The sequence below is a fragment of the Salmo salar genome, chromosome 05 (assembly GCF_965601325.2).
Source record: "Salmo salar chromosome 05, fSalSal1, whole genome shotgun sequence".
NCBI classification, from domain to species: domain Eukaryota; kingdom Metazoa; phylum Chordata; class Actinopteri; order Salmoniformes; family Salmonidae; genus Salmo; species Salmo salar.
The window spans coordinates 73,208,641-73,231,358 of record NC_138295.1 but is presented as its reverse complement, the minus strand read 5'-3'; the positions used below and the strand labels follow the sequence as shown (position 1 = coordinate 73,231,358).

Genomic DNA, 22,718 nt, shown 5'->3' with positions numbered 1-22,718 from the left:
TCGTCGTTGTTGGTAATCAAGCCTACTACTGTAGTGTCGTCTGCAAACTTGATAATTGAGCTGGAGGCGTGCATGGTCACGCAGTCATGGGTGAACAAGGAGTACAGGAGAGGGCTAAGAACGCACCCGTGTGGGGCCCCAGTGTTGAGGATCAGCGGAGTGGAGATGTTGTTTCCTACCTTCACCACCTGGGGGCGGCCCGTCAGGAAGTCCAGGACCCAGTTGCACAGGGCGGGGTCGAGACCCAGGGTCTCAAGCTTAATGATGAGTTTGGAGGGTACTATGGTGTTGAATGCTGAGCTGTAGTCAATGAACATCATTCTTACGTAGCTATTCCTCTTGTCCAGATGGGATAGGGCAGTGTGATGGCGATTGCATCGTCTGTGGGCCTATTGCGGCGGTAAGCAAATTGGAGTGGGTCTAGGGTGACAGGTAGGTTGGAGGTGATATGATCCTTGACTAGTCTCTCAAAGCACTTCATGATGACAGAAGTGAGTGCTACCGGGCGATAGTCATTTAGTTCAGTTACCTTTGCCTTATTGGGTACAGGAACAATGGTGGACATCTTGAAGCATGTGGGGACAGCAGACGGATAGGGATTGATTGAATATGTCCGTAAACACACCAGCCAGCTGGTCTGTGCATGCTCTGAGGACGCGGCTAGGGATGCCGTCTGGGCCGGAAGCCTTGCGAGGGTTAACAGGTTTAAGTGTTTTACTCACGTTGGCCACGGAGAAGGAGAGCCCACAGTCTTTGGTAGTGGGCTGTGTTGGTGGCACTTTATTGTCCTCAAAACGCGCAAAGAAGTTGTTTGAATTTGTCTGGGAGCGAGACGTCTATGTCCGTGACGGGAATGGTTTTCTTTTTGTAATCCCTGATTGTCTGTAGACCCTGCCACATACGTCTCATGTTTGAGCCGTTGAATTGCGACTCCACTTTGTCTCTATACTGACGCTTTGCTTATTTGATTGCCTTACATTTTTGACATTTTTTTTTTTTTTACATTTTAGTCATTTAGCAGACGCTCTTATCCAGAGCGACTTACAGTAGTGAATGCATACATTTCATTTTTTCTGTGCTGGCCCCCCGTGGGAATCGAACCCACAACCCTGGCGTTGCAAACACCATGCTCTACCAACTGAGCTACAGGGAAGGCTACGGCGGGAATAGCTACACTGTTTGTATTTGGACATGTTTCCAGTCGCCTTGCCATGGTTAAATGCGGTGGTACGTGCTTTCAGTTTTGAGCGACTGCTGCGATCAATCCATGGTGTCTGGTTAGGGAAAGTTTTAGTCACAGTGGGTACACGGATACACTTCCTTATAAACTCGCTCACCGAATCAGTGTATATGTCAATGTTATTGTCTGAGGCTACCCGGAACATATCCCAGTCCATGTGATCGAAGCAATCTTGAAGCGTGGAATACAATTGGTCAGACCAGCGTTGGATAGACCTATGCACGGGCGCTTCCTGTTTTAGTTTCTGACTATAGGAGGGGAGTAACAAGATGCAGTCATGGTCAGATTTGCCAAAAGGAGGGCGGGGGAGGGCCTTGTATGCATCGCAGAAGTTAGAGTAGCAGTGGTCGAGTGTGTTACTCGCTCCTGTACTGCAATCGATATACTGATAGAATTTAGGTAGCCTTGTTCTCAGATTAGCTTTGTTAAAATCCCCAGCTACAATAAATGCAGCCTCAGGATATATGCTTTCCAGTTTGCATGAAGTCCAGTGAAGTTCCTTGATGACCGTCTTGGTATCCGCTTGCAGGGGGATATACATGGCTGTGACGATAACCAAGGAGAGTTCTCTTGCGAGATAATAGGGTCTGCATTTGATTGTGAGGAATTCTAGGTCAGGTGAACAAAAGAACTTGTATGTTCTTACAATTACACCATGAGTCGTTAATCATGAAACATACACCCCGCCCTTCTTCTTATCAGAGAGATGTTTGTTCCTGTCGGCGCGATGCACTGAAAATCCCGTTGGCTGTGGCTGTACGGACTCCGTGAAACAGAGTATGTTACAATCCCGGATATCTCTTTGGAAAGCAACTCTTGCCCTAATTTCGTCGACTTTGTTAACTAGGGACTAGACGTTAGCGAGTAATATACTTGGAAGCTGTGGGTGGTATGCGCGTATCCGAAGCCTCACTAGAAGACCGCTCCGGCACCCTTTCCTCCGACGGCGTTGTTTTGGGTTGGCCTCTGGAATCAGTTCAAATGCCCTGGGAGTTGCAGACAAAGGATCCGCTTTGGGAAAGTCATATTCCTGGTTGTAGTGCTGGTTGTGCTGGTAAGTTGATGTCTCTCTGATATCCAATAGTTCTTCCCAGCTGTATGTAATAACACTTAAGGTTTTCTGGGCTAACACTAAGAAATAATGCATAAAAAAACTAAATACTGCAGTTTCCTAAGGACTTGAAGCGAAGCTGCCATCTCTATCGGCGCCATCTCATGTTGCCATACACACCTAACAGAACCATCATCAACAACTGGTATACATCTTTCTCCCATATACACACACAGCCTCATACTGTCCTGATCTGACTGCACACAAATCATCTGCTCATCGATGACCCTTTTCACTCTCAATATTGTCTGGTTCATTCTCCTGTCCCACTGGGTCCCCTAGTCTGTTTCTCACACTCTACACAGAGATCACTCCTGGTCTGGTTAGGATGATTACTGTTACTAGGAGACCGTAACAATCTCTCTTTCTGTGTAGAACATGTCTGATCTGGACAGTAAGATCCAGGAGAAGGCCATGAAGGTGGACATGGACATCTGTAGACGCATCGACATCACGGCTCGCCTGTGTGACGTGGCCCAGCAGAGGAACTGTGAGGATGTCATCCAGATGTATCAGGTAGTCTGTCTGTCTTTCTGTCTGACGGTGTCTGTCTGTCTCTGACGGTGTCTGTCTGTGTCAGTCTGTCTGTGTCTGTCTAAGTCTCTCTTTCCACTCCTAGGTCCCTAACACCCAGTCTGCCATCAACTGTCGCCCCCGGAAACAGACCCCGCTGTCCGTCAACAGTAGCGAGGGTGATGAGACTATCAGCACCTCGGAGAGCGATGGGGGCCTGCCCAGAGAGGAGGAGCTCTGTGGCTCGTCAGCCAGTCAGATCAACGAGGAAATGCAGAGGATGCTCAACCAGCTGTGAGTAACATTACAGGACTGGTGTTTGTTACATGTGTAGTTTCTCTTATCTGGCTTCTACAGGTACAACCAGCTTCTACACAGTCTATACTCTACCATAGTAAAGGTATTAGACTGATAAGAAGGAATCTTCCATGTGCAGTTTCTCCAGAGGCCAAACAAACTTTAATAAACAAACGTGTGTGTGTTGCAGGCGGGAGTGTGAGTTTGAAGATGACTGTGACAGCTTGGCCTGGGAGGAGACAGAGGAGACTCTGCTGCTGTGGGAGGACTTCCCAGGATGCACTCTGGCTCCGGAGACCACCCACCAGCCAGGAGAGGTATGGAGCGCTTTAGAATGTTGATGTTTAGGTATTCCATAGTAACTCTATGGGGTTAACTGATGTTAGAACTATGGAAGCAGTACCTTCAACTTCTCATAAGTATAAATCGATAACTTAGTGCAATGCCTTTGTCCAAGTAGTACGGATATCTTTTTGCAGAGGTTACACAACAGCCCATAGACATTTATCAGTTGTTTCTGTATTCGCAGTTACTCAGTTTATAGCATTGTCAATTGTATTTTCCAGGAAATGGTTTTGAATAGAGCTAGACAGATGAGTCGGGTGAGGGATGGGCTAATGGCCTGCTGAAAACAGGGTTTATTGCTCACAGGCATTGGGCCTGGCTGTCTGATTTCAGTGGTGCTAGTGGTTTAAACTGTCCCAGGGCACTGACCTTCACTCCTCTGGGAAATATATTTTAGCAGGCGATTTAAAAAAAAAAAAAAATGTTCCCCCAACACACTCACACACTCCAAAAAGCTTTTCACTAATGACTGCATGCCTGGAGGCTTGTGTCTGCACACTGACACACACGCACACACACACACACACGCACACACACTGACACACACTGACACACACACACACACTAGTTAGTATCTGTTTTCCATTTACCAGTCAGAAGAAACATTTTTAACAGTGTCTTGTCACTCTGAGGTAAATAAAAAGGCCTTACTCAGTGTAATTTAATTAACTGATTACATCAGTAGATTACCTCAGCTATGTGTAACACTACTGTGTTGTACTGTCTGGTCATGAGGTGTACCAGGTGTAACACTACTGTGTTGTACTGTCTGGTCAATACTCACACACACAGACATGTCTTCATAAACAACCAATACTCACACACACAGACATGTCTTCATAAACAACCAATACTCACACAGACAGACACGTCTTCATATACAACCAATACTCACACAGACAGACACGTCTTCATAAACAACCAATACTCACACAGACAGACACGTCTTCATAAACAACCAATACTCACACACACAGACACGTCTTCATAAACAAGCAATACTCACACACACAGACACGTCTTCATATACAACCAATACTCACACAGACACGTCTTCATAAACAACCAATACTCACACAGACAGACACGTCTTCATAAACAACCAATACTCACACAGACAGACACGTCTTCATAAACAACCAATACTCACACACACAGACACGTATTCATATACAACCAATACTCACACAGACAGACACGTCTTCATAAACAACCAATACTCACACAGACAGACACGTCTTCATAAACAACCAATACTCACACAGACAGACACGTCTTCATAAACAACCAATACTCACACAGACAGACACGTCTTCATAAACAACCAATACTCACACACACAGACACGTCTTCATATACAACCAATACTCACACAGACACGTCTTCATAAACAACCAATACTCACACAGACAGACACGTCTTCATAAACAACCAATACTCACACAGACAGACACGTCTTCATAAACAACCAATACTCACACACACAGACACGTCTTCATATACAACCAATACTCACACAGACAGACACGTCTTCATAAACAACCAATACTCACACAGACAGACACGTCTTCATAAACAACCAATACTCACACAGACAGACACGTCTTCATAAACAACCAATACTCACACAGACAGACACGTCTTCGTAAACAACCAATACTCACACAGACAGACACGTCTTCATAAACAACCAATACTCACACAGACAGACACGTCTTCATAAACAACCAATACTCACACAGACAGACACGTCTTCATAAACAACCAATACTCACACAGACAGACACGTCTTCATAAACAACCAATACTCACACACACAGACACGTCTTCATATACAACCAATACTCACACAGACAGACACGTCTTCATAAACAACCAATACTCACACACACAGACACGTCTTCATAAACAACCAATACTCACACAGACAGACACGTCTTCATAAACAACCAATACTCACACACACAGACACGTCTTCATAAACAACCAATACTCACACACACAGACACGTCTTCATAAACAACCAATACTCACACACACAGACACGTCTTCATAAACAAGCAATACTCACACAGACAGACACGTCTTCATAAACAAGCAATACTCACACAGACAGACACGTCTTCATAAACAACCAATACTCACACAGACAGACACGTCTTCATAAACAACCAATACTCACACAGACAGACACGTCTTCATAAACAACCAATACTCACACAGACAGACACGTCTTCATAAACAACCAATACTCACACAGACAGACACGTCTTCATAAACAACCAATACTCACACAGACAGACACGTCTTCATAAACAACCACAATCTTTCTCCTCTCTCTATCATTCTATCACCGTACTCTTTAATTTATCACTTCCATTTATTTTTCTTCCCATCTCCCCCTCTCTCCATCTCCCCCTCTCTCCATCTCCCCCTCTCTCCGTCTCCCCCTCTCTCCGTCTCCCCCTCTCTCCGTCTCCCCCTCTCTCCATCTCCCCCTCTCTCCATCTCCCCCTATCTCCGTCTCCCCCTCTCTCCGTCTCCCCCTCTCTCCGTCTCCCCCTCTCTCCGTCTCCCCCTCTCTCCGTCTCCCCCTCTCTCCGTCTCCCCCTCTCTCCATCTCCCCCTCTCTCCGTCTCCCCCTCTCTCCTTCTCCCCCTCTCTCCATCTCCCCCTCTCTCCGTCTCCCCCTCTCTCCGTCTCCCCCTCTCTCCGTCTCCCCCTCTCTCCGTCTCCCCCTCTCTCCGTCTCCTTCCATCTCTCCCCCTCGCTCCGTCTCCCCCTCGCTCCGTCTCCCCCTCGCTCCGTCTCCCCCTCGCTCCGTCTCCCCCTCTCTCCGTCTCCCCCATCTCTCCGTCTCCTTCCGTCTCCCCCTCTCTCCGTCTTCCCCTCTCTCCGTCTTCCCCTCTCTCCGTCTCCCCCTCTCCGTCTCCCCCATCTCTCCGTCTCCCCCATCTCTCCGTCTCCTTCCGTCTCCCCCTCGCTCCGTCTCCCCCTCGCTCCGTCTCCCCCTCTCTCTGTCTCCCCCTCTCTCCGCTCCCCTCTCTCCGCCCACCCCGTCTCCCCCTCCCCGTCTCCTTCCATCTCCCCCTCCCCGTCTCCCCCTCTCTCCGTCTCCTTCCATCTCCCGCCCCCCTCTCTCCGTCTCCTCCTCCCCCCCCCGTCTCCCCATCTCTCCGTCTCCTTCCATCTCTCCGTCTCCCCCCTCTCTCCGTCTCCCCCCTCTCTCCGTCTCCCCCTCTCTCCATCTCTCTCTCCATCTCCTTCTCTCTCTCTCTCTCTCTTCCTCCTTCCCTCTCAGCAGGAAGACCAGTGTCTGGAGAAGGTGATTAACGACACTGAGGACTTATTCAAATCCAGGGAGAAAGAATACCAAGAGACCATCGACCAGATTGAGGTGGGGGGTGTGAGACAGTGTGTCTAGGGCTATGTTAGTGTTTGACCATGTGTTTCTCCCCAGTATGACTCAGCTACAGCTAAGAGTGATGTGTTTCTCCCCAGTATGACTCAGCTACAGCTAAGAGTGATGTGTTTCTCCCCAGTATGACTTGGCTACAGCTAAGAGTGATGTGTTTCTCCCCAGTATGACTCAGCTACAGCTAAGAGTGATGTGTTTCTCCCCAGTATGACTCGGCTACAGCTAAGAGTGATGTGTTTCTCCCCAGTATGACTTGGCTACAGCTAAGAGTGATGTGTTTCTCCCCAGTATGACTCAGCTACAGCTAAGAGTGATGTGTTTCTCCCCAGTATGACTCGGCTACAGCTAAGAGTGATGTGTTTCTCCCCAGTATGACTCAGCTACAGCTAAGAGTGATGTGTTTCTCCCCAGTATGACTTGGCTACAGCTAAGAGTGATGTGTTTCTCCCCAGTATGACTCAGCTACAGCTAAGAGTGATGTGTTTCTCCCCAGTATGACTCGGCTACAGCTAAGAGTGATGTGTTTCTCCCCAGTATGACTCGGCTACAGCTAAGAGTGATGTGTTTCTCCCCAGTATGACTCGGCTACAGCTAAGAGTGATGTGTTTCTCCCCAGTATGACTTGGCTACAGCTAAGAGTGATGTGTTTCTCCCCAGTATGACTTGGCTACAGCTAAGAGTGATGTGTTTCTCCCCAGTATGACTCGGCTACAGCTAAGAGTGATGTGTTTCTCCCCAGTATGACTCGGCTACAGCTAAGAGTGATGTGTTTCTCCCCAGTATGACTCGGCTACAGCTAAGAGTGATGTGTTTCTCCCCAGTATGACTTGGCTACAGCTAAGAGTGATGTGTTTCTCCCCAGTATGACTTGGCTACAGCTAAGAGTGATGTGTTTCTCCCCAGTATGACTTGGCTACAGCTAAGAGTGATATGAACCGTCACCTACATGAATACATGGAGATGTGTTCTATGAAGAGAGGCCTGGATGTACAGATGGAGACCTGCAGGAGACTCATCACCCAGAGTGGGGACAGGTACACTCACTCTCTGCCACCGGCATTCACTTCTCTCTCACGATTTCTCTTTGGCTTACTTTTAATGACTTACAGTAGTTTACAGTAATCCGTAAATTTTCTTTGACCAAGTTCTAAACGCATTCTTGTGCCTACTGTATACCTGTTATTGTCTAAATGATGCATTCCCCCAAAAATGATCTTCTTTCTCTCTCTCGCTCTTTCTCTTTCTTTCTCTCAATCTCTTGCTCGCTCTCTTTATAGTAAGCCTGGCTCTCCTGTGGCTGTGGCTGGTGAAGAGAGCGTTGACCAGGCAGAGAAGGAAGGGACAACAGCGTCACCACCTCTCTCCAACTCTCCTCCCAGATCATGACCTATCAAGACCACCTCCATCACATGACCTTCATTCCATCCAACCACAGCACCACTCAACACTCCGCCGTCACTATAGCAACGCCATGTTTACATTCTAACCACTAGATGCTTATTTGTCTATTTTTAATTTTCTTCATGCCATCTTCATTCACAAGCTTCAATATAGGAAAGTGTCAGATCTATCTGTTTTAGCGACGGTGTAGTGTTGTGTGTTTCCAACAGCTTTTAGTCCCCTCTACTGGGAAGTGGTATTACTAGCACCATGGACGTCTGTACATAAGACTCCACTGTTTAGCAGAGCAAAGGTAACAAGGTAATGGATTGAAATACACCACTTGAATTGAGAATACCTCATAGAAAAGTATGAGCAATATTTGAATGAACTCATATGAATTGTAGGCTAGCGTGTACTCTTAAGGTAGGTAGTTGTTGGTACTACAGAGAACCATGGTAATAACTCCCCTATAGCATGATCCATTTCCACACAGCCATAATGATAAACACACCGCACACACACCAACACACACCAATACATTCATGTCAGGCTAGCATAGCAGATCATTCTAACAGTGTGCTGTCCTGTTGCTACATTATGAGGGTTGTTTTCAGACTCAGTCAAACTCACCTAGAAGTATAACACAGTAAATATAAGCCTTAGGATGTGTTCGTAAATTCACTGGAGTGCCAGAGTGCGCTCTGGGCGTTCGTAATTCAAAGCGTTGTCAGATTGTCCGTTCGTAAATTCAGAGTGTTTCGCTCTTGGAGCGTTCCCGAGCGCACGCTGGACGCTCTGGCCGAGGAGTAGGGTTTATCCGAGCGTTCTGACCTCACAACGGCAGTCAAGCACCCAAGCTAACAGACTAACGTTGGTTAACTTGCTAGCTACTTCCAGACACAGAATGAGAGAACACCTCACTCTGACCATTTTACTCTCCCTAGCAGAGTTGGTTAGGTTGTTTACATGTTATCCAGCGTGTTGGTGACTCTAACTGTGATGCTGGCAACAATTTAATTAAGCTTTTTGCCGATGTTTACTGACACCGGCCCTATTCAACGGGTGTTGAGCGCTAGTAAAGTCATCAGTTATTCTGCGCTCTGTTACACTCAGATGAGAGTGCTTTGAAATCGGAGTAGATGGCCAGAGAAAATGTACGAACGCACCCTTAAACAAAGCAAAGCCCAGTTGGCAAGAGACAAAAACTCCAGATGTATCACTTTATTAGCAACAAAACAGAAATATACTGTACTGTATCATAGTTATTCAAACAGACTAAAATAATATCAAATCACTCATTTTATCAAGTCATCTACACTTCATTCATATGTATCAATGAAAACTAGAAAAAGTCAAGTAGTAAACTAAACTCTAAGATGCAGTCACTCCGATGGCGTCACTGATATCCCCTGTGTGTGATTCTGAACTCATGAGTCACATTTTGAAACAAAAGCCTGCTCGATTCTCTGCCCTTTTGTTGACACCAGACAGGGTGCCAAGGTAACATTATTTTACCGTCCTGTTTCACTTACCTGCTATTTACTAAGGAATTATTGGATAACATTGTGTAACATTTTATTCTTTCTTCAACACAATTGGTAACTACCTGGTACTAAATGTTACATAGTGGTGCTTGTTTCACTGAATCCCAAAGAACCCCAAAAGTCGTTTTATTGTAATTATAATGTAATACCATTTTACTGTGTCGAGTAAAGTAAATAGGAGACTGTAACCAGAGTCAACAAGAGGAGAGAGGGGGGAGAGAGAGAGAGCAGAGATTTTTGTTTTAGAATGCAGCCGTAGCCTAGGGTTTCCACTAGATAACATAGCCACAAAGTCAAAATAGGCTATATCGTAAAATGTCATTAAAATAAAAATGTGCTTTTTGGTCTTAATTTAAGGTTAGGGTTAGGCAGAAGCTTTAGCAGTGTGGTTAAGTTTAGGGTCAGATTTTAAGAAGATAAATTGTAGAAATAGGAAGGGTTTATGACTTTGTGCTTGTGTAAACTAGTGATGACCATAGCCTAGCCTGGTTCCAGATCTGTATATGTGCTTTAGTCAACTCCTCTAACTATTGTTGTCATGCCATATGATTTTCTATGTGTCTCCAGAGAGCCCATCTCTGCCACTGATCCACTTATATCAGGTACTTTGACTATTGGCATGGCAACTATGGTGAGAGAAGTTCGCTAGAGCACATACTGATCTGGGACCAGGCTAGTAATAGGCTCTGTGTCGGCCCTATATGTGGTAGTGCAGTGTAAATAGTGTAAATACTCTGTTGAAGCTGATCTGAGGTCAGCTCTGGGGCCTTGCCCTGCTCTCTGTGTCTCTCTGTCACTGACACAGGGAGAGGGATACATATGACAAAGGGCATTGACACCCAAGTGTTATTATACCTACGAGCTGTCTAATGTATACTAATGTTTTGTATAGTTTCCAGCAGCAGAGAAAGGCCCTGCTACTCTGTCCTCTAGCAGGGAGATAGGTAGGCTAGGCTATGGTAAGTTAGATAGGAGAGATCTATGTATCTGTTCTGTGCTCTCTATTTCTATGTGCTGCAGTCTGATCTGGTTGGTAAGGACTGAAATGCATCAGTAGTATTGTATCAGAGAGAAACGGAAGATTGATGAACAGGCTATAAAAGACAGAATGTCTACAGATGAACAAATAGATAGACAGACAGATGAATGTACAGTACGGATAGATGGACAGATGAATGAATAGATGGATAGATTGATGACCTGCTGAGATAATTTGTTTTTGCTACTTGAGTGCCAAAGCAACTGAAAACAAGCAGTCTGAATGAACTTTGAGAAATATTGCTGAGACATTGTTATAGAAGTACTAAATACTGATGCTGAAAATCTATCTGACACGGTGCTTGATATGACCTAACCTATTTTTGAGCTTAAAAGTTAGCCGTTATAAAGAAAGAGCAAAGCAAATATGTATATTCAATAATACAGCAGTAACAGCAATAATAAGAGCATTATATGTAACAGAAGAATAATAATGACATGTACAGATGTAGGATCTTAATTTGATCACCTTTGTTGCTGAGAATTTTCCTGTTCTAAAAGGGCTTCTAAAGTTTGTAATTTCCACTTTGAAATTTCAGACTTGATTTTCCCTAATGAAAAATGCATTAACCCATACAAAAATGGCCATTAATTATAATCCACATAATACATCACATTTCCTGTTGCTGCAGAATTTTGTCCTGGCTCAAATTAAGATTCTACATCTGTAATAATTAAAACTCGTACACGTCACGAATGTAAACAATTACTGAGGAAAACTTACTTTATTTTCTCCACTTGTCACTTCATATTTGTAGATGGGGTGAAATCGTTACAGCTGAGGAGTAGATTTCCCCTCTCTTAATTCAACATACACAATGTTATTATTCAGTAGAATGTAGATGTACAATACATTTTTGTTCGTCTTCGTTGACATTGAAAGATGCTTGACATTGAATATAAAACACTCTCTCTTACCTCAGATAAACAATATTTAATAACTCAATAATAGAACACAAGGATTCCTTCACAAATACTATCTATTTATCAACAACCAAATGGAGGCTTCAGTTTTAGGTCCATTTCATTTGTGTTTTTCTTTTTCTTGTTTGATGGGGAAGTTGTTGAAACAGGTGCAGGCTGCTGGTCACACCTCAATATTCTAGTATTCTAGAAGGGTTTCCAAGGCTTTCTCTGAACGATTATATAGGTTGTGAAGAACAGGTTTTGAAACCATGGAGAAATTATATGCATGTCTTAAGCTACAGTTAAAGTTGGAAGTTTACATACACTTAGGTTGGAGTCATTAAAACTCGTTTTTCAACCACTCCACAAATTTCTTGTTAACAAACTATAGTTTTGGCAAGTCAGTTAGGAAATAGATGGCGTCATGAGGAAGGAAAATTATGTGGATATATTGAAGCAACATCTCAAGACATCAGTCAGGAAGTTAAAGCTTGGTTGCAAATGGGTCCTCCAAATGGACAATGACCCCAAGCATACTTCCAAAGTTGTGGCAAAATGGCTTAAGGACAACAATGTCAAGGTTGTCAAGGTTGTGATGGTCACTCCGACCATCACAAAGCCCTGACCTCAATCCTATAGAAAATTTGTGGGCAGAACTGAAAAAGCGTGTGCGAGCAAGGAGCCTACAAACCGGACTCAGTTACACCATATCTGTCAGGAGGAATGGGCCAAAATTCCCCCAACTTATTGTGGGAAGCTTGTGGAAGGCTACCCGAAACGTTTGACCAAAGTTAAACAATTTAAAGGCAATGCTACCAAATAGTACTTGAGTATGTAAACTTCTGACCCACTGGGAATGTGATGAAAGAAATAAAAATTTAAATAAATCATTCTCTCTTCTGTTATTCGGACATTTCGCATTCTTAAAATAAAGTGGTCATCCTAACAGACCTAAGGCAGGGAATGTTTACTAGGATTAAATGTCAGGAATTGTGAAAAACTCAGTTTAAGTGTATTTGGCTAAGGTGTTTGTAAACTTCCGACTTCAACTGTATGTATTGGGTATGCCATTCCTTTGGCTAGGAGTTTCTCCTGACCACATGACCTAGGTCCTAGACCGGGGTATTCAACTATTACCCTACAAGGTCCGGAGCCTGCTGGTTTTCTGTTCTACCTGATTTACTAATTGCACCCACCTGGTGTCCCAGGTCTAAATCAGTCCCTGATTAGAGGGGAACAATGAACAAATGCAGTGGAACTGGCTTTGAGGTCCAGAGTTGACTTTGAGGGTCCTATGCTTTAAGGCTTGAACTAGGGTTTTTTCTGCTCGGGTCATATGGCCAGTAAAACTCCTGGCCCTAGCGTTCCTGCTCTTTGGCCAGAACTGGAGATTAAAATGGAGAATAGAAGGCAGCAGAGAAATAGTGTGAGAATATGTACTTTTTTCTTTCTACACGCACAGAGAGACTGAGTCTCTGCAGTGTGTATGCATGAGTCAGCGTGTATGTTTAGGAGAGTGTTCTAATGTCCTTGGTTTTTAAAAATAGTTTTTTTACTGGTTCACTTACAACATGAAGAATACATTAGTCCCAAAATGCACACTGTCTTCCGGTGTCTGTCTGACAATAGACCAATTCATATCCTCTTCACAACTGAACTGAAGGCTAACTGAATCATTGTAAACTAGAGTGGTAGGGACCATACAGTGATGTGTTCTGCTGACTGGATTCCCATCTCTACAAATGTCTGTAAATCGCCTTGAAATACTGTATATATGTAAATCAATGATGTACAATAATCGCTCTAATATTCCTTCAAGAATCCACTTTCTTCATGAGTGTATGTGATTACAAAGTAAATTCTTTTTAGAAATGGCACCAAAGTGTAAAAAATAATAAATACAAATAATAACTACTCACATGCAAATGATTTAACATAATGAGGGTATGATTGCTATGATATTGTATGCATTAAAGGAAAACGCTATGTTGGATATATTGTATGTTTAAACACTGGCAATGCAAGGAGGTCCACAGTCAAAAATACTTTGGAGTCAGGTTCCAGGATTTGGCACATTGCTGAACTTTTAATGTGGATGGAGATATTTTTTTGGGTCCTTAATGTTTGTCGTAGACCAGGAGCCAATGCTCTTGCTCTGTGAGGGCCAGTGTATTCTCTGGTCCATATATTTTACCATCAACTAATTCCATCTGGCCTGGGTAAGCTAGCATGCAGGTAAATACACTGAGTTGTCAATGAGAAGACTGTTAGGAATCACCAGGGCCTCATTTACTAAGCATCTGCACCAGTGCCATGTTTACACCTGCTCTGTTCAAAAGGGAACGAGTCATAGAACAAAAGGTCAAGGCAGAAGTAAAGTCTGTTTTCTGTTTCTAGCTTTGTATCTCATCTTATAATTCCCTCCGAAAAGAGCAAGTGTAAACATTGCGCTGCTTGGTAAATCAGGCCTTGGTCTTTGTTTTGTTGAGGTGTGAGTTATTTGAAACTGGACTGGCCCCTTGAACATGTGTGCTTCAACGCAGAGCTCTGTATACTGACAGAGAGATGGAATGAAGAATAAAAGACAGCTGAGCAATATGATTGTGTGTGTGTTTTTTTTGTTGTGGATTTGGTGAGTTTATGCTAGAAGCCCACTTGCATTGACTGCTATGCGTGTCTGCACTTCCTGAACTCCACCTGCCTGATAAGCTAACTTTACGAGGACAGCGAGATAAAATGTTTGTGACAAACTGTCTTTCACATCTTAAAGTATGTGGCGAAAATGATGAGACTTTGGTTCAGAGGCATTAGTCACCCTGCTGACATGCCTGTCTTGTCTGCCTGTCTGTCTCTGGCTTATAAATACACCACAACATCACTGTCAGTACACAGTGGGCGGGAGAGACAGGAAGAGAGGAAGATGTCACAGGTGAAGGAAATAATGACGCAAAGGATGGGTAGAGAAGAGAGAGACACACCTTAAAGAATAATAGTTGGGGGGGAGTTGAAGTTGTAGACAACAAATAGATTTGGTGTGGTCTCTACAGTGCAAAAGGTAAGACTACATTATCTTATGTGTTGGTAGTTTCCAACTCAGGTTTCTACATTGATATATTTTGAACTGAAATGAGGCTCAAAGCTAGAAGTTTGTGCAGTCACCATCAAATTGTGATAAACTTTAAGATTTTCAACATGTAGGAACCTTGTAACATCTTTTGGCATTATTTGTTGTGTGTACTTTTTAATACCTATTGAGAAATGTTACTGAATGAACTCAAATGACAGATTGTTAATGATTTAACATTGTTTATAGAATGGTGATGGAACAGTTATTTGTGGCTATGCTAATGATGTCTGCACACCTAGCAGTCTCATATCCTCTGGTAACCATTTTACTCCTTTTATGTCCATTCTTGTTATTTGTTATGACTGTTTATGAAAGCTGTTAGAACCGTTTGACATCTGTTACAACATTATGACAGTAGACCTCATGAGACTGTGTGTTCGTGTTGTGTGTTGTCAGACTACAGAGAGCTATTACATGGATGGAGGGAGACAATGCAGACTGTGTCCACCAGGTGAGAAAGAAATGCCCTCCATCATAGGCCCTTACTTTTTATTTGACTTATTGTTCCCTTTTTCTTCCCTCATCTCCACATTCTATCCCTTCATCCTACAATCAACCATTTTTTACATTAACAGTGAGGCAGATCGTTTCAGAATGTGTGTGAGTGCGCATAGGTTCTTAGGAATCATGAGGAAACTATGAGAGAGTTTCTCTCTCTCTCATGATGAGAAGTGGAGCTCTGTGCTATGACCACATCCTTCATTAGTATGCAGACTAGGCCAACAGGCTCTCGCTCTGTGCGCTCCATCTCTTCCTGTTATTCTCTGCTCTCGTGCCGCTATGCTCCTCTCTTCTCAGTCAGCAACAGACCGTGTACTAAAACGTTACCTGAATGTGTGTGTGCCGATGTGTCTAAAAGAGTTAGCATTATGTTCTGACATGCACTACTCATGTAGCCTACTACAGGACATTTATAAAACTGCAGCATCCATCAGTTTGTATTGTTATTGTAGTGCTCTCTTATGTCTTGACTTCCCATGTCTCTTCACTATCTCCTCGCTCCTCTCTTTCTACCTCGTTCTCTCTATCGCCCCATTTCCCTATATTTTTCCCAAACTTCATTTCCTTTACTCCATATCTGCTGTCCCATGTCTTACAGACGTTGAACCACTGGACACTTCCTGTTTCACACTGAGTATTTAAAACCTGTATTCCCGGCATAGCTCATTGTAATATATTTACTGCTGTACATATCATTCTTAGTATATCTAGTGTAAATTCTTCCAGTGTACATACGCATAGATTGCATTTGGGTTGTTGATTGGATTCGTCCTGCCGTTCTTGAATTCTTACAAAAAACAACACTTAAATGATTTGTGTACTTGTTTGACATTTTACTGCGTTAAGAGCTAGTAACACAAGCATTTCGTTGCACCCTCTATAACATCTGCTAAACTGTGTAAACTGATTTGATATGTTTCACCTCCCCTCTCTCTCTCAGGTCATTATCAGAAGTCCTGTTCAGAGTGCTCTCCCTGTCGAGATGGTTCCTACACAACACGATTGAATGCAGAGTCCAGTTGTCATTCCTGTTTCAAAGACTGCAAACGTGGTACATAAACACAAACACAACTCATTCACAGAGCAATGTAACATCTTTATTTAGTGGGAAATACTTACTGTATATTGCTTGTAAATATTTTTTGGGGTGGGGCCCATCTCTTCAGAGGACAAAAATAAACTTTGTTGTTATACGTACAGGGCATTCAGAAAGTATTCAGACCCTTTGACTTTATCCACATTTTGTTACGTTACAGCCTTATTCTAAAATTGATTAAATTGTTTTTTCCCCCCTCATCAATCTACTCACAATACCCCATAATGACAAAGCAAAAACAGGTTTTTATAAATTTTGGCAAATGTATAAAAATTAAATAAAAATTAAATATCACATTTACATAAGTGTTCTCACCCTTTACTCAGTACTTTGTTGAAGCACCTTTGGCAGTGGTTACAGCCTCGAGTCTTCTTGGATACGACGCTATAAGCTTGGCTTGGGGAGTGTCGCTGCAAAGCTATTTTCAGGTCTCTCTAGAGATGTTCGATCGGGTTTTACATTTTTTTATTTAATTTATTTCACCTTTTATTTAACCAGGTAGGCCAGTTGAGAAAAAGTTCTCATTTACAACTGCGACCTGGCCAAGATAAAGCAAAGCAGTGCGACAAAAACAACAACACAGAGTTACACATGGGATAAACAAACGTACAGTCAATAACACAATAGAAAAATCTATATACAGTGTGTGCAAATGTAGTAAGATTAGGGAGGTAAGGCAATAAATAGGCCATAGTGGCGAAATAATGACAATTTAGCATTAACACTGATACTGGGGTGCAAAAGAGCAAAGAATAAATAACAAATATGGGGATGGGGTAGTTTGGTGGGCTATACAGATGGGCTGTGTACAGGTGCAGTGATCGGTAAGCTGCTCTAACAGCTGATGCTTAAAGTTGGTGAGAGAGATAAAAGTCTCCAGCTTCAGTGATTTTTGCAGTTCGTTCCAGTCATTGGCAGCAGAGAACTGAACTGTGTAGATTGATGAACATTTAAAAAAAAGCTGTGATGTAACAAAATGTGGAAAAAGTCAAGGGGTCTGAATACTTTCTGAATTCACATTACATACATTGCATTTTTATTTTTTACAGTAGTTACATAGCAAGAGTAAAGTAATTTGATATTTTGATTTACATTAGATCTAGATAGATCGATAGTATTTATACATTGTGTTTTCAGTCATAACTAGAACATGTGTTTTTAAACCCACCCCTCAGCTACTCTGTCTATCCCACCTATCTCCATAAACCCACCCCTCAGCTACTCTGTCTATCCCACCTATCTCCATAAACCCATCCCACCTATCTCCATAAACCCACCCCTCAGCTACTCTGTCTATCCCACCTATCTCCATAAACCCACCCCTCAGCTACTCTGTCCATCCCACCTATCTCCATAAACCCACCCCTCAGCTACTCTGTCTATCCCACCTATCTCCATACACCCACCCCTCAGCTACTCTGTCCATCCCACCTATCTCCATAAACCCACCCCTCAGCTACTCTGTCTATCCCACCTATCTCCATAAACCCACCCCTCAGCTACTCTGCCTATCCCACCTATCTCCATAAACCCACCCCTCAGCTACTCTGTCTATCCCACCTATCTCCATAAACCCACCCCTCAGCTACTCTGTCTATCCCACCTATCTCCATAAACCCACCCCACCTATCTCCATAAACCCACCCCTCAGCTACTCTGTCCATCCCACCTATCTCCATAAACCCACCCCTCAGCTACTCTGTCCACCCCACCTATCTCCATAAACCCACCCCTCAGCTACTCTGTCCATCCCACCTATCTCCATAAACCCACCCCTCAGCTACTCTGTCTATCCCACCTATCTCCATAAACCCACCCCTCAGCTACTCTGTCTATCCCACCTATCTCCATAAACCCACCCCTCAGCTACTCTGTCTATCCCACCTATCTCCATAAACCCACCCCTCAGCTACTCTGTCCATCCCACCTATCTCCATAAACCCACCCCTCAGCTACTCTGTCCATCCCACCTATCTCCATAAACCCACCCCTCAGCTACTCTGTCTATCCCACCTATCTCCATAAACCCACCCCTCAGCTACTCTGTCCATCCCACCTATCTCCATAAACCCACCCCTCAGCTACTCTGTCTATCCCACCTATCTCCATAAACCCACCCCTCAGCTACTCTGTCCATCCCACTTATCTCCATAAACCCACCCCTCAGCTACTCTGTCTATCCCACCTATCTCCATAAACCCACCCCTCAGCTACTCTGCCTATCCCACCTATCTCCATAAACCCACCCCTCAGCTACTCTGTCTATCCCACCTATCTCCATAAACCCACCCCTCAGCTACTCTGTCTATCCCACCTATCTCCATAAACCCACCCCACCTATCTCCATAAACCCACCCCTCAGCTACTCTGTCCATCCCACCTATCTCCATAAACCCACCCCTCAGCTACTCTGTCCATCCCACCTATCTCCATAAACCCACCCCTCAGCTACTCTGTCTATCCCACCTATCTCCATAAACCCACCCCTCAGCTACTCTGTCTATCCCACCTATCTCCATAAACCCACCCCACCTATCTCCATAAACCCACCCCTCAGCTACTCTGTCCATCCCACCTATCTCCATAAACCCACCCCACCTATCTCCATAAACCCACCCCTCAGCTACTCTGTCCATCCCACCTATCTCCATAAACCCACCCCACCTACCTCCATAAACCCACCCCTCAGCTACTCTGTCCATCTCACCTATCTCCATAAACCCAGCCCTCAGCTACTCTGTCAATCCCACCTATCTCCATAAACCCACCCCTCAGCGACTCTGTCCATCCCACCTATCTCCATAAACCCACCCCTCAACTACTCTGTCCATCCCACCTATCTCCATAAACCCACCCCTCAGCTACTCTTTCCATCCCACCTATCTCCATAAACCCACCCCTCAGCTACTCTGTCCATCCTACCTATCTCCATAAACCCACCCCTCAGCTACTCTGTCCATCCCACCTATCTCCATAAACCCACCCCTCAGCTACTCTCAGTCCATCCTATGTATTTCCATAAACCGCCCTCTTATGATTTCCACATGCCGTACATGTCATTTCTTACCAAAAGTCATAAAGGTATGTCTACAGTATGGACACTATTTATTACCATGCAATAGCTGTACTAAACCTTTTGTTCTGGCGTGTGTGTGTGTGTGTGTGTGTGTGTGTGTGTGTGTGTGTGTGTGTGTGTGTGTGTGTGTGTGTGTGTGTGTGTGTGTGTGTGTGTGTGTGTGTGTGTGTGTGTGTGTGTGTGTGTGTGTGTGTGTGTGTGTGTGTGCGTGTGGGTCTGTCAGATTTGCACCTGGTGGAGGATGAGCCGTGTACTACTGTATCGAACGCTAGATGTCGCTGTGAGGCTGGTTTTACCTGCACCGACAAAGACGACCAGACAGGAAACTGTAGAGACTGTGAGAAGATCCCTCAGCTGCCCCCACCTCCCCTGCCACCTAGCAATGGTACTGTACAGTGTGTGTGTGCTCACTGGCCTTCTCTTATGCCTGTCTTCCTTCACTGTGTTGTATTCTTGCCAGGTTCTGGGTATTGAATCAGTGTGTTTGACTGTGGATAGATGTTGATGTTTTCCTGCCTGTGTGCACTCTGCTCTGATTACAGTAGTGGGCATCAGAAACAACCAGACAGGAACTTCCTCTGAACACAGCAGGACTTCCTCTCCCAGTGGACGCTGTCAACCTCCCAAGTGAGCCTTTATCCTTTTTTATCCTCCCTACTGTCACATACTCTCACATACTGGAACCAGACAGATAAACAGGCTCTGGTTGAAGCCTTCTCCTGACAGGTGGGCCACTTCTGGCAAAGTTGGTATTTTATGCTATATAACCTTCATACAACCAGAAGATCTGGTATCAAAGAATTGTCAGATATATTAGTGGTAATGGATATTTGAGATATTAGATATATTTCTCAGCTCTCTGGCCCCACTTCAGTGTTGACAGTCTGTGAATGTGTATGGATATGTTACATGATGTGTCCTTTACCTCTGTCTCACCCAGCTGTGACACTCCACGATCACCAGTCTCACAAGCAGGCAATGCCACTCATCACACCACAGGTGAGTGTGAGTACGAGTGTGTGTGTATGTGTGTGTCCATCAGTTATTTTCATTACAGTCAGAATATATTGAAACTGTGAGAAGATACAGATACAGTAGTTTCTCCATCTCCTTTCCCCACCAGCTGACACCAGCAAACACTTGGCAGCCATTTTGTGTCCTATGGTGGTCATTGGAATCCTAGCCGTTATCATTCTGTTATGTATCCGTCGCCCAGGAGATGAAGCCTGTTTCAAACAAGGTAAGGCAGTGTTCCTCTGTTCAGTCTCAACTGTAGTTAGATCATTGTGTTAGAGCAGACTCTCTCTCTCCACACTAGAATGAGATGAGAAAGGATTAGACAGTGATGTTAAATCTCAGGATAGGTCTGCACTGGGAGCCAACTGTAGCTTCTTGTGAATGGAATTTCATTCAAAGATTGCAACACTGTCTGTGTAGACATACTTACCAGTTTCTAGTGTCTACATGTACCTAGAAAGCATTCAAATGCAGAGTTAAGATGATTAAACATTGCCCTTTCAATCATCGATTCATCAATGACATACCCATGAGTGGCTTACCATCAGTTTGCTGGGTTGACTAATAGAGTTGTGTCTGTTATTTTCCAGCTCTCAAGTTCTGTAACAAGGTATGTGTAATACCTACGGTAACTTACTACATTGTGTGTGTAATGTTTACATTGTCATTCGTGTGTTCCTGACCTAAACCCTATATAGGCATTGTTGACAATTGTGTATTCCAATAACTCTGGATTTCTGGTGAATTTCTGTGCTCTTATGAAGGGAGTAAGAGAAGCGTCGCCTAACAAGACCAAAGAGCCAACTCCTCAGCACCGTGCCAGAGAGACACAGCCCAGTATTAAGCACCAGGCAGTGGATCCACCACCTATTACAGCAGCAAATATGGGTACTACAGATACAAATAATTTAAAAAAATAATGTAAATATGGTTGAGTTACTCTTGTGGTTTTTCCAATAGATGCACGTCAGAGTTTTGTATAGATGATGCTTTGAAGTCCATGGGGGATTAGCATGGGAAGTTGATTAGTTTCAAGATCCATCGTGAATAAGGCTGATGATGAATATAGAATCTAATATCACTTTCTCTCTGTCTGTGTCTCTCTCAGGCCCAGTCCATGTCCACAATGCTGGAACAGTCATCTTCAGTTTACTCAACCAGTTCACTGGTATGGGTGGAGGGACGGAAGAGAGAGGGCAGAAAGAGAGGGATGAGGAAGGATGTCCGGCCCACCCCACACCCTCCCCTAACATCCATCTATCCCAGGAGGAAAGGGATGGGGAGATGGACTGTGTATTCTTCCCTTCACAGGAACAAGGGAAGGACAGTCATGTTTCCAAGGAGGAGGTGCAATGAGGGGAGGGGGATTGAGGACAGAGGACGCACCAAGTGAAAGCTTCCCTTCTAGGATCAGTTTAGCCAACCCTACATCCTAATGTTAATCATAAGGAGGATTACAACTTACCACTGACCCGGATCAGTGGTAAGGGACAACATCTACCTGGGGCTCTATTCAGTCTGTATCACTACAGATTGCATGATAGAAACATAGAGGTCATTTCTGATTGTGTTTAATGTGTTTAATATGTGTTTAATGTGAAAGCAGTTGACACAGGAACATTGCCTTTACATTTCTTTCAGGCTGTAAAGCTGAACTTCCACAATACAGATTGAATAGAGCCTTTTTTTTTTTTAACTAGGCAAGTCAGTTAAGAACAAGTTCTTATTTTCAATGACAGCCTAGGAACAGTGGGTTAACTGCCTTGTTCAGGGGTAGAACGACAGATTTTTACCTTGTCAGCTCAGGGATTCGATCTTGCAACCTTGTGGTTACTAGTCCAACACGCTAACCACTAGGCTACCTGCCACTCTTACTCTCAGAACACTGGTGAATCCCAAAACTCTAGAATGGCCATTATTTCCTGTCCTAGACCTAGACAGATCTAGACATCTTACTATGGTGGTCATGTACACATCCACTTGCTCTCCTTTTATTGAACTGTGTAAAAAGCTTTCAGTCTCAACTGCTGCAAACTGTTTTTTTCTGTTTTCATGTGGCACCTTGAACTGTTTTTGCACAAATTAAAAGCAAAATATGAAATATAA

General features: G+C 43.9%; 2 protein-coding genes across 5 annotated transcripts in view; both read left to right on the top strand.

The window, feature by feature from the left end:
- The window catches only part of LOC106576644 (non-homologous end joining factor IFFO1), a 36,682-nt gene extending 22,289 nt beyond the window's left edge, over positions 1 to 14,393 (top strand). Inside the window, exons 4-9 of one of the 4 annotated variants that reach the window (XM_014153895.3) lie at positions 2,727 to 2,867; positions 2,971 to 3,158; positions 3,352 to 3,478; positions 6,811 to 6,903; positions 7,828 to 7,958; positions 8,202 to 14,393. In XM_014153895.3, the coding sequence (XP_014009370.1) occupies positions 2,727 to 2,867; positions 2,971 to 3,158; positions 3,352 to 3,478; positions 6,811 to 6,903; positions 7,828 to 7,958; positions 8,202 to 8,310 (789 nt within the window). In that variant the 3' untranslated portion in view covers positions 8,311 to 14,393. The other 3 variants (XM_014153890.3, XM_045718757.2, XM_082975516.1) reach the window with 3 other exon arrangements.
- Positions 14,394 to 14,691: 298 nt separating this feature from the next.
- LOC106576951 (tumor necrosis factor receptor superfamily member 5) lies at positions 14,692 to 22,718 on the top strand. Its single transcript, XM_045718755.2, has 11 exons — positions 14,692 to 14,850; positions 15,109 to 15,178; positions 15,319 to 15,373; positions 16,364 to 16,474; positions 19,819 to 19,980; positions 20,138 to 20,222; positions 20,536 to 20,594; positions 20,719 to 20,835; positions 21,203 to 21,222; positions 21,377 to 21,500; positions 21,721 to 22,718. The coding sequence occupies exons 2-11, from the start codon at positions 15,110 to 15,112 to the stop codon at positions 21,966 to 21,968; spliced, it is 1,050 nt and encodes a 349-aa protein (XP_045574711.1). The 5' UTR covers positions 14,692 to 14,850; position 15,109; the 3' UTR covers positions 21,969 to 22,718.